The sequence below is a fragment of the Dermacentor albipictus genome, unplaced genomic scaffold (genome assembly GCF_038994185.2).
Source record: "Dermacentor albipictus isolate Rhodes 1998 colony unplaced genomic scaffold, USDA_Dalb.pri_finalv2 scaffold_14, whole genome shotgun sequence".
NCBI lineage: Eukaryota > Metazoa > Arthropoda > Arachnida > Ixodida > Ixodidae > Dermacentor > Dermacentor albipictus.
This window is the reverse complement of record NW_027225568.1, coordinates 6,878,874-6,895,089: the sequence shown is the minus strand read 5'-3', so window position 1 is coordinate 6,895,089 and position 16,216 is coordinate 6,878,874. Positions and strand designations below refer to the sequence as shown.

Genomic DNA, 16,216 nt, shown 5'->3' with positions numbered 1-16,216 from the left:
AGATTGGCTGAGGGAACAAACGCGAGTTAATGACATCTTAGTTGAAATCAAGAAAAAGAAATGGGCATGGGCAGGGCATGTAATGAGGAGGGAGGATAACCGATGGTCATTAAGGGTTACGGACTGGATTCCAAGCGAAGGGAAGCGTAGCAGGGGGCGGCAAGAAGGTGGGCGGATGACATTAAGACGTTTGCAGGGACAACATGGCCACAATTAGTACATGACCGGGGTTGTTGGAGAAGAATGGGAGAGTCCTTTGCCCTGCAGTGGGCGTAACCAGGCTGATGATGATGATTCTAAGTCCTTGGTATTAAACATGCCGAAAACATTTGCATATCAGCGATGCGCAAACTTGCTTGTTTGACATGGAAACTAAAAGTACCACTTTCCGAGTCTAAGCTCTTGGCAAATAAACCATTCAGTCTCTCGAAGTTGAAGTATGCTTGTATTACGCGGGATGCTTTATTGGCGCGAAGAATGTATGCAAGTTGGAAATGATTCAAAGGAATGCAGTCCGTTCTATCTTATAAGCCCACGGATTCACCAACAAGTCTTATGGGCGTGAAAATAACATTCTTACGCTTCAGGATAAACGAAGAATCGCAAGACTGACGCTTTTGTACGCACCGTACAGAATTATCTGAAATTAATGTGCATGCCTACATATAAGCATTCTACTCCTTTTCTTCCCGGCATAAGCATGCACAGAACTAGCTCACGTGCTCTACGTGCACAATATTGTTCAAAAATTGCATTTGTTTCTGAATATAATGCCCTGTACATCTGACAATCTATTCATGAGTGATTCCACAAACAGTTTTCAATGTCGAGTGATGTTTTTATTTCCAGCTCTGTGAGTTGCTCTTGGTAATCATAGTATTAGTGTTGTAAAATTGTGCATTGAACCTGTTTGATGTATTTCCATATACATGTTTTCATGTTCTTACCATTCGGCCTATAAAACGCCCTTGGTATTAAACATGCCGAAAACATTTGCGTATAAGCGATGCGCAAACGTGCTTGTTTGACATGGAAACTAAACGCACCACTTTCCGAGTCTAAGGTCTTGGCATATAAACCATTCAGTTGTCCACAACAAAACAAAATCAGGCTGCGATACTGTGTTAGTTACAGATGCATCTAGGTTATTCCACTCGCGAACAACACGGGGGAAAAAGAAAGACCGAAAAGTATCGTTATTACAAAGGAACTAGTTTAGTGTATATGCATGATTATGACGAAGTACGCGTGATTTACAAAAGGCGTACGACACGCTCGTTAAATGGGTGTGTCGTATGTCACAGGCTTCCCGCACCACACCTTGAATATATTGCAAAATACTTTCTGCATGTGTGAAGCTTATATTTTTTGGGCGAAGCGTAAAATTTCTGTGATCTGTGGTTTTCACGTATTTTCAAGCCGACTTGCTATGTCTTTCAATAGCCTGCAACGTCCCGCTAAATAAATATTGGCAGTTCAACCGAAGCGCAAACCACTGACTGCCATAGCAAGGGATAGCGTTTGCGCATGAACTTATCGGGCGGTGTTGTAAGCACAAGAGGGTCCGACTAAGGTGAACGCGACATACGCGGGTGTGCTAAAGGTTCTGACACCATTAAGCACCCTGAACGCACCGTGTATGACCTGTAACGACATCGCACAGGCGTCACTACGCTGCCTGTAAAGAACCACGCCAATAAAATTACATCACTCTCAGGTTTGAACACCAGTATTGTTTTGAACTTTTCATATTTAAAACCTGAGAAAATTTCAGATAGAAACAAGGCGCTGTGAATGTAGTGTTTCATTACACATGTTAGTGGGGCTGCCATTCCCAAAATTCTGAGAAATAATTCTGGCGACAACGTAAGGCGCAGTTTGAACAAATTTGGTGGCTTAATTGTATAGAGTTTAGCTTGCATGTATGGCACGCGCACACATATACCATGATTATAGCTGAATATATGGGGAGCCCCATGGCGACGGAGTGGAAATTTGCCTGGAGTGTCCATGTAATTGCTATCTGAATAAAAATATTTTGAGAAAAAAATTTGTAGCACTGGCGCTGGCATAGTTAACCTGAACAGAAACAGTGTGCTTATGGTGCTTTCGTTCCGAAGATATGATCTTCTGAAAACAAAACACTGGTAGTATTTGAAAGCGGACAAGCCAACACTGTGCATGTGTCGCGCTCTACGCCAGTAAAGTTCTCAATGAAACTGAGGAAGCCTGAAAAGCACTTCTTGTTGGGCGAGTTGGAAGCTGTTCATTATAATATATGAAGACGCCAAATAAGCAGACACACACAAGAGAACGGGACCGGGGAAGCCTGACTAGGGAAAAGCGGCGAAGGACGTTAATGTTACTGAGCCAGGCTTAGAAACTGAATAGTCGGTACGCTACATTCTGAAGAGAGTGAAAGCTAGAAGGGAATGCTGTGACGACTAGGGCAGACACGCACAAGTACTCCCCAACTTCCAACTAAATTTCATCGAGCAAAACAATGCGATTTATATTTATTTATTTATTTATTTACAATACTCCCAGTCTCATATCGAGACCATAGCGGGTGGGCATATGATTATACATACAATTCATGTTTTATAGGCCGAATGGTAAGAACATGAAACATGTAAATGGAAATACATCAAACAGGTTCAATGGACAATTTTACAACAGTAATAATATGATTAACAAGAGCAACTCACAGAAATAGCACACTTCAGGTTACATGTACGTAAGGACCATTACAATGATATAAAGCAAAGAATGAAACAAAGGGGGTAACTGTTTAGCTATAGTTCAGAAAATGGGAGTTCTGACGATTATCTATGCATAAGAACTATTCTTTCCTAGCTACTTATTTCATCTTTTTATAACTTGACAAAATTAGACTGCGAGACTGTGTTAGTTACAGATTCAGCTAGGTTATTCCACTCACGAACAACGCGGCGGAAAAAGGAAGACTGAAAAGTATCGTTATTGCAAAGGAACTCGTCTGGTGTATATGCATGATTATGACGAAGTACGCGGGATTTAGAAAAGGCAACGCATGCAGAGGCATTTATTTTTAGTCGGCTGTGTAATATTTGATGCAGAAATTTTAGACAAAATTTTAGTGTACGGGAACCATACGACATTAGCCTACTCAAGGACAGGTCTCACATACGTAATCTAAGTTAAAAGTTTTACGTTAGTTGGCGCCAACCGCAGGCACCCTTTGAGAAAGAAGAGTTTTCGTAATGCACAAGAAGTAATGTTGTTATTAGGCGCTGTCCAGAACATATTACTGCACGCAGGTAATAGTTCAGAAATAAGCTACAAAAAGTTAGCCTTCCAAGGTGTGCACATTTGACGCGTCGTTCAAAAGCACTTGCTTTGATGGCTACTTTTTAGCCTTTGTTACAACATCTTGCATATAACCATGTTGTTTCGCTTGAAATACAGTTTAGGTCGTGCCTGTCCGGCTTGCTATCGTATCGTTTTCAGGATTCACCTGTAGACATCAGTGTATAATGCAAGCAAACATACCCATACAGGTCTATTGCGCGTCAATGCAGTGACCTGTGTGGTCAGTTCTTAGTCTCTAAATCGGTTACGCATTCGCCCTGACCGAACGCTAACAATGTGTATTTCCCTGTTATTTTGTCCGCTTTATGATTTTATGGTAGTCACTTTACTAGCTGCTGGAGGCATAATCGTGAGGCAAAGATTGGAACAAGCCGTGAAACAGTCAAGGATGCTAATCAAGAAAACGTATATTCTTCTTTCAATTTGCTGCTAGAATTTCCTAATAGCCAGTTCTAAATAAACTGTTTCAGTTCCTCTCTCCTCCACGTGAACCTTTCTGATTATCTCTTTTTTTCTGTCTTTCAGTGGATTTCTGCTGGCTTACAACATCCTGAAAATGAAGAAAAACCCTGTTCTTGTCGGCACCATAGCTGTATTGCGCAGAATTATCAGGTAGGTGCATTCTAAGCAGTGCATCAGCCACGTATACACTACACCATATACACTGCGAAAACATTCCAGGCTATGTTTTGTAAAGGAGTTAATTTTTGAAGGACGTGATTATAGAGGCTTGAGTCATTATCACACTTAACAACAAAGTGCTTATTTTTCTCAGTAAGCGTCATCGTGGCAGTGGGGTCTTCTGGCAAATTACTTCGTGTGGTCTTGAAAAAAAAAGTTCACAGTAATGTCGATAACAGCGTGCTATTTGATTTTGCAAATTATTCATTACGCTGGTTCTATTTTTGCGTGGTCGTAGCTTCGTATGACTCCCGGTTCTATTAAATACATGCTAATGCCTACATGGGCCCTCACAGCTGCATGAAAAGTCCTTGCCTTTTTAGTAAGGGTTTGTGAATATTCAAAATTTTGAATTAGAATCGAATTGCTCTTGCTAATCGATTAATATTCGATTGAGAGTTCGCTGCTAGAAATAGTCGAATATTCGTTTCTATTCTTGTTAAAGTGAAAATAAAACTATTTTGAGTCTCAGAGAAGAGAGTGATGGTGCAAGTAACGTCTGTTCTGAGTGATTCCGCTGCAGAAGAGTGGTGGTTGCTGCACACAAACCCTAGGTAACGACCGAACACACGGCGCAGATACCTCTCGCTCAATAATTTCCGGTCGTTGTGCCTCGTTTTAAGGCAACATACAAATTTTATGTCTGTATTTAGACAAATCAATTTATTATTTAGCCAGCCTAACCAGATTTGGATTCCTTCAAAGCAATATGCACCGCTGTAATGAACGGTGCCCTCTCAATGAATCTGGTGACGTGGCTCTTCCCTTGTTTCGTTACTCTCTTTGTCGTGGAGCGTATAGCTGAAAACAGTTGTCTCTAATTTACAGACTTCTTGTTTAACCAGGCGTCTAGTTGCGACTGGTGTTATACTTGCACGCATAAAATAACCTAAATATGTCTAATTTCTTTTAAAGTATGGAATCCAGACAAACCTTGTATTTTACTTTCATGAGAAATAAGATATCTGATATTTGATTTAATATTTGAAGGTGATTTTTTCACAAATATGCGTATTTAATTCGTCTCTGGAGTTTCGGTATTCAAAATACATTACTTTCTATAAGCGCCTATAGCAAGGGCAGATAGCCTAGACTACATCCATTATAAGGTAGAAAGTACGCACAAGAATACTACTCTTGCGTTCTTGGGTAATGAGTTGGACTAGCCCGCATGCCTGTAGGCGTCTGATCAGGAAAAAGGGCTGCTGTGATTCCTTGGCAGTGCAGGTGAACAATAGTCTTTCTCTCGCATTGGCTTGCTCAACAGACGCCCACTCACACACCATTAAATTTGCCGAGTATGGTAGTGGATTGCCGCATTTTCTGTCCTTGTCCTAAGCATCACCTGTCATGCAGGGTTACCGTTCCCATGTTTTTTGTCCTGATGTGCTTCTGCCTGCTGCCACTGGCAGCCACTGGTCCGAACACCGTCTTGCTGTTCAGCAAGTTCCACAGCGAGCTGGAACGACACTGGTGGAGGCTGATCCTTCACATCCGGAACTTTGCCAACGCTAACGAATTGGTTAGTGGGCACTATTTCATCATTCACACGACATTGTGCACCAAACGTTTTTTTTGTTGTTGTTGTTTCTTAAAACCTCGCGCGGAATGAGTTCTAAGACAGCTGCTAAGTCTGGTTATTGGATAATTTAGGACCATTTTATGTTTTCTAGACTGCACTTGCAATAGTTATGAGTAGGCGAACTTGGAAAGGTTTTGTTTCGTAAGTGCGTTTTGCCATTGGCCAACCAACTTCGCTAACGATATATCTATCAAGGAGCTTGGTGGCCATCTGCCCTTACGAACAGTGCGGGGGTAAAAGCTATCGTGCGAATAAGGGTACACATTTTAGCTAGCTGGTATATGCTTGCTTCAAAAATGAGTCCTTGACTCGATGCTGTGTCATTGTTTTATTGAGTTTCTTCTGTGTTTTTGTTAGATTGCTCGTTTATTCTTTTCTTCGAAATGCCTCATCTACGAACTTCATATATATACGGGGCCCGCATTTGGTTGGCTTTTAGTTCTTAAATACGGTTCAGTATTGGCCAGGCGCCTTTACTCCGACGTTGCAATTGGCTGGCGTTTGCTCACACGAATAGTTCTTGCATAAGAACCTTTCTGTTAATACAGACCCTGGATTTCGTCACGAAGGACTACAACAGTCAGATTGAGTCACGAAAACCACGTAGCGCTTGCTGTCTTTCTAGTCTGGTACTCTAATAACATACTTGCCAACTCTCCCGAATTTTTCGTAAACTTTACGAATTTGTATATTACTTACGGTTTTACGAATGTTGCATGAAGTTTTACAAAAAAAATGCTCCTATCGAAAAAGTTTCGCTCGTCGGTCTCCGAACCTCCCGCTCAATGTTTTTCGATGGTGAAAGGGAGGAAAAGGGGCGCTTGCTTCGAGCGAGTTGATGAAGAAAAAAGGTGACATCTGTACTGTGATGTCCAAAACGGTCCGTTACTTGTTAGTCTCAGTGGTTCAAACTTTACTACAGCTGCTGCTTGTGTGCTGCGTCTAAAGCTAAGCCATCGTTAATAAGTGCATATTTCCCCACGAGCTAGCGAAATATGAAGTCAACCACAAGGAAAATTGGGCTACACACTTTGAGATATTTCTGACAACTGATCTATAGTGCTCTTGTGCAGTGCAATATGTAATCACGCTTCATGTTCAAATTTTATATTAGGAGAATCCCAGCAAGCTTGAAGAAGCGGGAAAATCAGAAGCAGACATAGACAAAGGGACAGAAAGGTGGCAGGACTAACAACTTTATTCTCCAAAGCAACATCCTCCATGTCCGTACTGAACATGCGCAAGCCACAGCATATTGACACGTGTATTTATATTTATCGGGCGACCAGGTTTCGCCGCCTAACAAATCTTATCGTACAGCGCGGGACGCGCTTGCATGTATCCGAAGTTTCTGGAAAGTTATCGATGCTTCTATCCGCAGTCTGTTATCGCCGAACCTTGTGTTATCTGATTTATTCGCCTGACGCGAATGATGTAGAACTTTATAGAAGGCACGCGGGTCCCAACGATTAGTCTGGAGCATTCGACGACTCTGTATAAAAGCCGACGCGCTTGACCTGCTGATCAGATTTTCGGCGATCGCCGACTGTGTTCGCCGCTATCGTTGTGCTTTAAGTGTAGCCTGTTTTGTGGGCACAGGTTCGCCCAATAAAAGCTAGTATTGTCTTTCACAGTACTGCTACTGTGTCATTTAACGTCACTACCACGTGACACCTGGTGGAGGTGCTTTTGGTTCATGTACCGGACGCCCCCGACAAGCCGTGATCCAAGCCCGGACCGTAAAGAGCGCACCAACGTAGTCACGGACCATCGAGTAAGCCGTCGTCTACAACAGCTGCCCCCGGAGCACGGACTGCTTCCTGAGAAGACCAAGAAGATTATGGTCAATGCAACCCCAATGGCAGCCCCACTGTCGCCCATCGTGCTGCAGCAGCCCAGGGAACCACCGACGTTCCGCGGTTCCACATTTGAGGACCCCGAAAGCTGGCTGGAAACGTATGAGAGGGTCGCTACGTTTAACAGCTGGGCAAGCGACGACAAGCTGCGACATGTCTATTTCGCATTGGAGGACGCCGCCAGGACGTGGTTCGAGAATCGAGAAGCCCCTTTGACGACGTGGGACCTGTTCCGCAGCGGCTTCCTACAAACATTTACAAGCGTCGTGCTAAAAGAGCTAGCCCAAGCTCTACTGGAGACCAGAGCGCAGCTGCCGAATGAGACGATTGCGATCTTCACTGCGGAAATGACCCGTCTGTTCCGCCACGCTTACCCGGAAATGTCAGAGGAGAAGAAAGTCCGCCTACTAATGCGTGGTGTAAAGGAGGAAGTTTTTGCCGGAATGGTAAGAAGCCCACCGAAGACCGTCGACGAGTTCCTTCATGAGGCGACGAACATTGAGAAGACACTAGAATTGCGGAACCGGCAATTCGACCGACGCACCAAGCCAACAAGCTACGCCGGCGTTCAATCAGTGGCCACCGACGACCTGCGTGAGACCATCCGGGCAATCGTACGAGAGGAGCTTCTGAAGATCTTCCCTTCATCGCAACCTCAAGTGGCCTCAATCGCCGAAGTTGTCAAAGAAGAAGTCCAGCGATCGCTCGGAGTTCCCGAGGTACAATCACAATCATCGCAGATCCAGCCAGAAGCGATGACCTACGCCGCCGTTGCACGCCGTCAAGGTCCCCCTCCGCGACCGCGCCAGGGCCCTGTCACGCCGCAGTTCCGTCAACCGCCGCCGCCGCCGCCGCCAGCACAACCACCCGTCGCCCAGCGCACCTACGCTAGGAAGACGGATATTTGGCGCGCCCCCGACCACCGCCCGCTCTGCTACCACTGCGGCGAAGCCGGCCACGTCTACCGACGATGCCCATACCGGGAGATGGGACTGCGAGGTTTCGCTGTCAACGCTCCGCGCCCGCAGCAAGGTGAACGCCCTCGCGATGTCGCCGACTACCTCGCCGCTATTCAGTGGAGACCTCGACGATCCCGTTCGCCGTCACCAGGCCGATACCTGTCGCCGCAGCGCCGACCATACACTGGCCCAGCCCGGGGCCGGTCAGCGAGCCCATATCCGGAAAACTAAAAGCAGCAACCGATGGAGGTGCGGTTGCTGTTCGTCGAACTGACGAACATCCTCCGCCGCCGACGAAGACGACGAAGACGACGAAGAGACCATCTCGACGACATCATAACGACACGCCGCCGTCCCGACAAAGTCAGGTAGCCAAGACTACACTGACTAAAGACGATTTGACGAAGCGACGTTCCTGCTTCAGTTCAACCCGACGCAGCCATGATCCGACGCCAAGACCTAATTGCAATGCCAGACAAAGAACCACCTACCTCGACGTGCTTCTCGACGACCACGCAGTCACCGCTTTAGTAGACACAGGAGCCGGTTACTCCGTCATGAGTGGACCCATCGCCGCGCAGTTGAAGAAAGTTAAAACTGCATGGGAAGGCCCTCAAATTCGGACCGCTGGAGGACACCTCATCACGCCGACTGGAATCTGCACGGCAAGAATAACCATTCATGACCGGACTTACCCTGCCACCTTCGTTGTCCTCCAACAGTGTTCACGAGACGTCATTCTCGGAATGGACTTCTTGAATCAACATGGCGCAGTCATCGACATGAAGTCGAAATCGATAACGCTGTCACAAGATCAAGCGATACCGCCGGAGACCTGTCGTAGTCACCACGCCTTGAGTGTGCTCGAAGATCAAGTGAGCATCCCGCCTCGCTCCAGCATTGTTATTTCGGTCGGCATCGAAACACCCGCTGACGTAGAAGGCGTCATCGAAGGCGACCAACGTTTACTGCTCGACCATGAAATTTGCGTCGCAAGAGGGATCGCTCGACTGCACGGAGGAAACGCGAAAGTGTTGCTGACAAATTTCAGCCAGGAGTTCAAGCACATCAACAAGGGCACGATGATCGCATACATCGAGGAAATTCAGGAAACCAGCGATGCCTTTGTCCTCTCGGATTCAGCCGCATCTACCCCTATGAGAATTGTCCCCGAACCAGACCTCGACGTGAATCCAAGTCTTCCTATGAGTAAGCAGCAACAGAACAGAAGTCTTCTCCGACAATACAAAGACTGCCTTTCGGCGTCATCGAGGATTCGACAAACACCAGTTGCAAAGCATCGCATAATAACCGAAGAGGGCGCTCAACCACTCCGCCAAAGCCCTTACCGAGTTTCGACGCGAGAACGCGAAGCTATAAGACAACAAGTCGACGAAATGCTGCGCGACGACATCATCCAACCGTCGAAAAGCCCGTGGGCGTCTCCAGTTGTTTTGGTGAAGAAAAAGGACGGCACCTTACGTTTCTGCGTCGATTATCGTCGACTTTCTTTCGACCAGTTGGTCGAAATTAGTCCGGAGCCTCCCACTGTAACGCGTCTCATAATCAGATGGTGGTTGGGCACATAAAACTGCATAATTTAGATTTATAATTTTCACGCTATGCCTTGCGAACCTTGCGAAGATGCAGCTGCGTTGCGGTCAGTTTCAGACCTGGCAAAAAAGATTTAGGACAAACCGTACTGGCGTGGGCTTTACCAAACGGTGAAGTATGTTTGCCAAATATTATTGGTCAACGCACCAAATCGCGAAAGTGAAGCGGAGTGTGCTCGCTGACGTTCTTAAACTTCTTGCATATCGCCACATCTTATTTAGATACACTGAAACCTATGAACTGGTTCGTACGCTAGAGATAGTTTGATGTATGAAGTAATTTATTACATTGGAACACAGGTATAACAAATATTTTTTTATTGATTTGTGTTTTGCACAAAAGTTGAAAACTGTGTGACAGTGCTGAGACACCCCATGTCGCCCTGACTCTTGTAGCAGTTTGAGTAAGTAAATGACGCAACCCGGTATCGGACTTTGCACAATATCGCCCACTACGTGTTTGCGTCTTAAGAGGTAGATTTAGCTTGTGCCCAACCCCGATGAGGCCTATTCAAATACATGTAGAACGCAAAAACGCTTTTCTGAAATGACCCCGGACCGATTTTAATGAAAGTTGTTGCAGTTGAGAGAGAAAGTAAAATTCTAGTGACGGTTGGAAGCGGAATGTTGATTTAGGGCTTGAATTCGGCAAAAAGGTTTTCAAAAGTTCAGTAGTTTGAAAAATATAGAAGCAGGAAGTTAAGTTATTAGCTCTGCATCAAGAACAGATATCGGGGTTCTGTAAATGACACCTATTATATATCTGAAAGCAATTTCCACATCTCAATTCATATCTTACCTCAGAAAAGTAGGAAGATACCTATAAAGAAAGTGCTCAGACAGGGAGACACAATCTCTCGAATGTTATTCACTGCGTGTTTGGAAGAAGTATTCAAGCTGTTAAACTGGGATGGCTTAGGAGTAAGGATCGACGGCGAATATCTCTGCAACCTTCGGTTTGTGGATGACATTGTTCTATTCAGCAACACTGCAGATCAGTTACAACAAATGATTGAGGACCTTAACAGAGAGAGTGTACGAGTGGGGTTGAAGAATAATATGCAGAAGACACAGATAATGATGAATAGCCAGGCAAGGAAACAAGAGTTCAGGATCACCAGTCAGCCTCTAGAGGCAGTGGAGGAGTACGTTTACCTGTCGCCTAGTCATAGGGAACCGTGATCAGGAGAAAAAAATTCATAGATGAAATAAAATGGGTTGGATCGCATACGGCAGACATGCCAGTTCCTGACTGGAAGCTTACCATTATTATTGAAAAGGAAGGTGTACAATTAGTTCATTTTACGGATGCTGACATATGGGGGAGAGACTTGGAGATTGACAAAGAAGCTTAAGACCAAGTTAAGGGCCGCGCAAAGAGCGACGCAACGAAGAATGCCAGGCATAACGTTAAGAGACAGAAAGAGAGCTTTTGGGATCAGAGAGGAAACGGGTATAGCCGATATTCTAATGGACATTAAGAGAAATATATTGAGCAGGTGAGGTCATCTAATGCGCAGGTTTGTTAACTGTTTGACCATTAGGGTTACAGAACGGCTACCAAGAGAAGGGAAACACAGTCGAGGACGGCAGAAGACTAGGTGGAACGATGAAGCTAGAAAATTCACGGGCGCTAATTGGAATCGGTTGGCGCTGGACAGGGGTAATTGGAGATCGTAGGGAGAGCCCTTCGTCCTGCAGGGAACAAAAAATAGGGTGATGATGATGATGGTGATTAATTATGTTGTGTTCAAGGGTACCACAAAAGCTGTATTTCCGTGTTAATAATTTTTTATAAAATTGATGTGTATATCAATTTTGTGAGCTTTATATGTACTATTAGATGAAATTCACAGAACTGGGGTATCATTTTTCATTACTGAGTGACAGAGTTGCGAACTTGATAGTTTCGTTTTCTGAAAATTTTCGAATTTTGGTACTTTTTAATAAAAATTGACGACCTAAATCGACAATTCGAAACCAGAGTCATAGATTTTAAGTTTTCTTTTAAATGCAACAAACCTCGCCAAATTTGCTGCAGTGGTTACCGAGAAAAACGAATTCTCCCTTTACATGTATTTGGATAAAAGCACCCGACCTAAAGCTTTCTCTTAAAATGCTGTAACGCATGATCAGCCGCGTGATTGCAAAATAGTAAAAAAAAACATAGAGAAGATTTTCTGCGGGTGATATGGCGCTGGTTGCAGGCGCTCGAAGGGCAATACGCTTTTTTTTTAATAAGAAATTTATGTTGCGCTATTGTCACTAAAAATCTTCGCATGGTCGACACAAAGCATAATTTGCTGTACTCGGGTTTGTTGTTACCGCAGTTCGACTACAAGAATTTGTAGCTTGCCTAAAAATTGTTGAATATTTAGCCTTTTCACGTAGCAACCACCTGCAACAAAAAATTAAATTCTGCATAAGTTACGCACCATAGCCACCATCTCATTATGAGGCGCAACATATTGGGGTGCTCCGGAATAACTTTGACCCGCTGTGGCTCTTTAACATGCACCAAATACTCGGTACACGAGCATTTTTTAATTCTGACCCCATCCGAATGCGGCCGCCAAGGTCGAAATTGAACCTGCAACCTCGAGCTCAGCAGTACAATACAACTGACACTGGGTGCCATCCCGAATATCCTGGGCGACTGGCTTAGTTTGCCTGCTCCGTCAGCATGCAGCACACCGTGTCCTTTACTGCCGCTAACCAAATATTCAAATGCTATAGTTCCTGTCATATATGACACATATATTGACGAAGATTGTTCTGTGGTAGCAACGCGTGACCGGTGTGGTCTCCTGTGTGGTCATGAAGTCGTGAAAGGCAATGTTTCTCTAAAGAAACATCATATCTCGTTTTAACGCGGCCATTATTTCAGCACGCTGCTCTGCAGTTCATGCCGATCCACATGTTCCAGAAAAATAACGGAAGTGCCAAACGGGGTAGCAGGTAAACCAGAAGATCACGCCACTGAGCAACATTGCAATTATAGGCGCTTCCTCGAAATACAGGTTTTATAATTTATTATTACGTAAAGCTTGGAATCTATTTTACACGACACAACTGAATGATGCATATATTCTTTATCTCCCTCTTTTTTTCACCATCTCTCAGGAGTGCTTTTCGCATTTGTGGTACCTATCGACCGACTTCCAGCTGTTCTTCGTCTGTGTCATTATTCTTCTACTCTTCAAAGGGTGAGTGGACAATGCCTCGCCGATGAGTTTTGCACGCGAAGAGTTAGTTTCGTGGCTACGGTGTGCTAGGCACATTCGACCGATGCACATTGGACAGCATCTAAGGGCTACTATTGTGCAGAGGGCTACATGTTGTCACTGCTTTTGTGTCGCTCACTCGTTGTGAAGAACTAAATTGTGGCACGAAGGCTTCCTTGGGGAGCATATGAATCTGATGCAAAAAGAACGACAATCGCAAGTAAAATGCGTTTCTATAGTGCAGTGTAGCACACTACAAGCACGCTACAGGGAAGTAGCAATATAGGACAGCACATTATATTTCAGTACGGTTTAACACAGTAGTAGAGTAAAGGTTCCCCATGTTCTTCGATGCAATCGATGCCCTTCTTACTTGAGATTTGAAGCCGAAATGGGTGGAAAGTGAAATGATTCTCCGATCAGCGGGTGGTGGCTATATGTGCTACCAAACTATTCCAGGAAATGTGGCAGGCGTATGCCCTGCTACACACAAAGAGGGGGTGGAGGAGTATTACTTAAGTGTCCACCTGGTAGACATGCCCATTTTGTCCGCTGCTGAAGTGCCGATTGGCTGGGGGCGCTCGTTTCTTCCTGATGCTCACCCCAGCACAGCCACTCAGAACTTCAGCAGCTCCCCCGCTGCTCCAGGAATGATGCGGAAATGGGTGGTGGTGTTCACGAGGCTTGCAATGTGGGCTTGTTGGTAATGCATCTTCAAGTGGTGTACGGTAGCGCGATTAAAAGACGGGACAAAAGAAGACACACAGGGACACACACAGCGCTAACTTCCAACAATATTTATTATCGAAAACCAGGTCGTGCTTATACATTCAGTGAACATGAGTCACAGCCACGTGAAGAGTTAAACAATCAAAGCGAACCATTTTTGTAAGTGATACCTTAAGCCATGCGCAAAATTTTCGGTTCTTTTTCAGAGAGAGCCAATGACGATTTGCTGACGCATGAATCACCTAGGGCATCAATCTGCTCGGCTTCTATTACAAGTCTAGTGAGTTCGCACCTATTTCTGCCAGTAATGGCTGTTGACTCGAAGAGAGAGGAGCCCTTATGTTGCTTACAATGAAGGGAGAGAAACCCATCTGATGCAACTTTGTCGACCTTATAGGGATGAAGCAGGTTACATGAAGCAGGTCACATGAAGCAGGTAATCCCAATCATGTTCTGGCATCACTTGTAGAGGGAATACTTAGGCAAGTGCAGCAATATGGGACTTCTGAACGTGCGGGAGGAAATAGTAACCGCGAGAAAAAAAGACCAGCAGTGATACCTTATATGCACCGGTTGTCGCATAACCTAAAGAAAATTGCCCGCCGAGGTAACGCGGATGTGGTTTTTTTCTGCACCTGACAAAGTAATGAGGTTGTGCGGCAAATAAAAAAAAAAACCTGAAAAGAAAGTGCTCCTAGCTGCCAAGTTAAACACAAGAAGAAGTTTGGAGATTGTAAGACACCAATTATATATCCTATGCCCTTATCGTGTGGGAAGTATTACGTCGGACAGTGGGGCAGATGCATTAGTGATAGACTGCGCGAACACAAAAATAAATTCGACAAAGTTGTATCAGATGGCTTTCTCTCCCTTCATTGTAAGCAACATAAGGGCTCCCCTCTCTTCGAATGAACAATCATTACCGGTAGAAATAAGTGCGAACTCACTAGACTTATAATAGAAGCGGAGCAGATTGATGCCCTAGGGGATTCAGGTGTCTGCAAATCGTCATCGAATTTTTCCTGAAAAAGTACTGAAATTTTTTGCGCATGGCTTAACATATCACTTACAAAAATGGTTCGCTCTGATATTTTAACAGTTCCCGTGGCTGTGACTCATGTTGGCTGAGTGTGTAAGTACGACCTGATTTTCGATAATAAATATTTTTGGAAGTTAGTGGTGCTGTGTGTGCCCCTGTGTGTCTTCTTTTGTCCCGTTTTTTAATCGCGCTACTGTACACACCTTGAAGGTGGTGTTCAGCCCAACCACTTCCGTCCTGTTTGTGTGTGTCGTAGATGGAAGAGGCAAAGGCACATAATCTTCCAGAGTTCGGGCAAATTTTAAGCAATGGGAGTTTGTTATTATTCCAAGTGCTGCTACCATTACGTTCAGGGTGATCAGAAAATAATTTGGGATAAGAGAGCCCAATTAAATGAAGCTGCTTCTTCGAAAATAATCCAAAAGATCTCTAAAACGTTTGGAAATCGTTTAAATAGTTGCTCTTGCTTGCAAATACATTTTTGCAAATAATTGCTAGTAACAATACATCTCATTCATTAAACGTGTCTGCATGTCTTTGGCAGCGGTCTATAGTTTCCTAGAAAATCATGAAAAAGATAGTAAAAGTTAAAAAAAATATAAAATGACCTAACATTGTTGACATCAAAAACTTAATCACCACACTTGTGAGCACTGTACTTCCAATATCACAATACGACGGCCATATCCAGGAATTCTGGACATTCTCCTTCGGAACTTCACAGCAACGCACAAGTGTAACTCAATGGGAAAATTTTTTTCGAATTTATATTTCAGAATATAGGGCGAGGGTCAAAAAGTTTCAAATGACGACAACAAGAGGGTAGTCCCTTCTAGCAACACATGCATTTTGGCACTTAGTCGGAACATTGGTGGTACGTTAAAGCAGTTAAAGAAAGTCAGACAGGGGAGGTGAAGTCCAACGACAGGAGAAAATTGTTTTGCACCCTCCCGCCAGAGGGCACATTGGCTTGAAAAAGCGCCAAATTTAAACCATAAAGCGATTTATTAGAGTTGGCATTGAGAATGTATTGGTAGAGGGAGTGTTATGCAGCCTGTTGGCACGTGCAGGCTTTCGAGAAGCAGCCGAGATGGTACAGAGTGGTTATGCATGTGCATGTCTTGAGCGTGCCTGAGTATGGTCCTATGCACATGTTCGCTCTCTGTATGAGTGTGCGGGCGT

General features: G+C 44.5%; 1 protein-coding gene across 3 annotated transcripts in view; it reads left to right on the top strand.

The window, feature by feature from the left end:
• The window catches only part of LOC135898726 (nose resistant to fluoxetine protein 6-like), a 73,756-nt gene that overhangs the window by 27,254 nt on the left and 30,286 nt on the right, over positions 1 to 16,216 (top strand). For all 3 annotated transcript variants that reach the window (XR_011509529.1, XM_070528754.1, XM_070528753.1), the window contains exons 8-10: positions 3,877 to 3,963; positions 5,389 to 5,554; positions 13,166 to 13,248. Coding sequence is in view for 2 of the 3 variants with exons in the window: in XM_070528754.1 (XP_070384855.1) it covers positions 3,877 to 3,963; positions 5,389 to 5,554; positions 13,166 to 13,248 (336 nt within the window). In the remaining variant the exon portion in view is untranslated. The remainder of the gene's footprint in view (positions 1 to 3,876; positions 3,964 to 5,388; positions 5,555 to 13,165; positions 13,249 to 16,216) is intronic.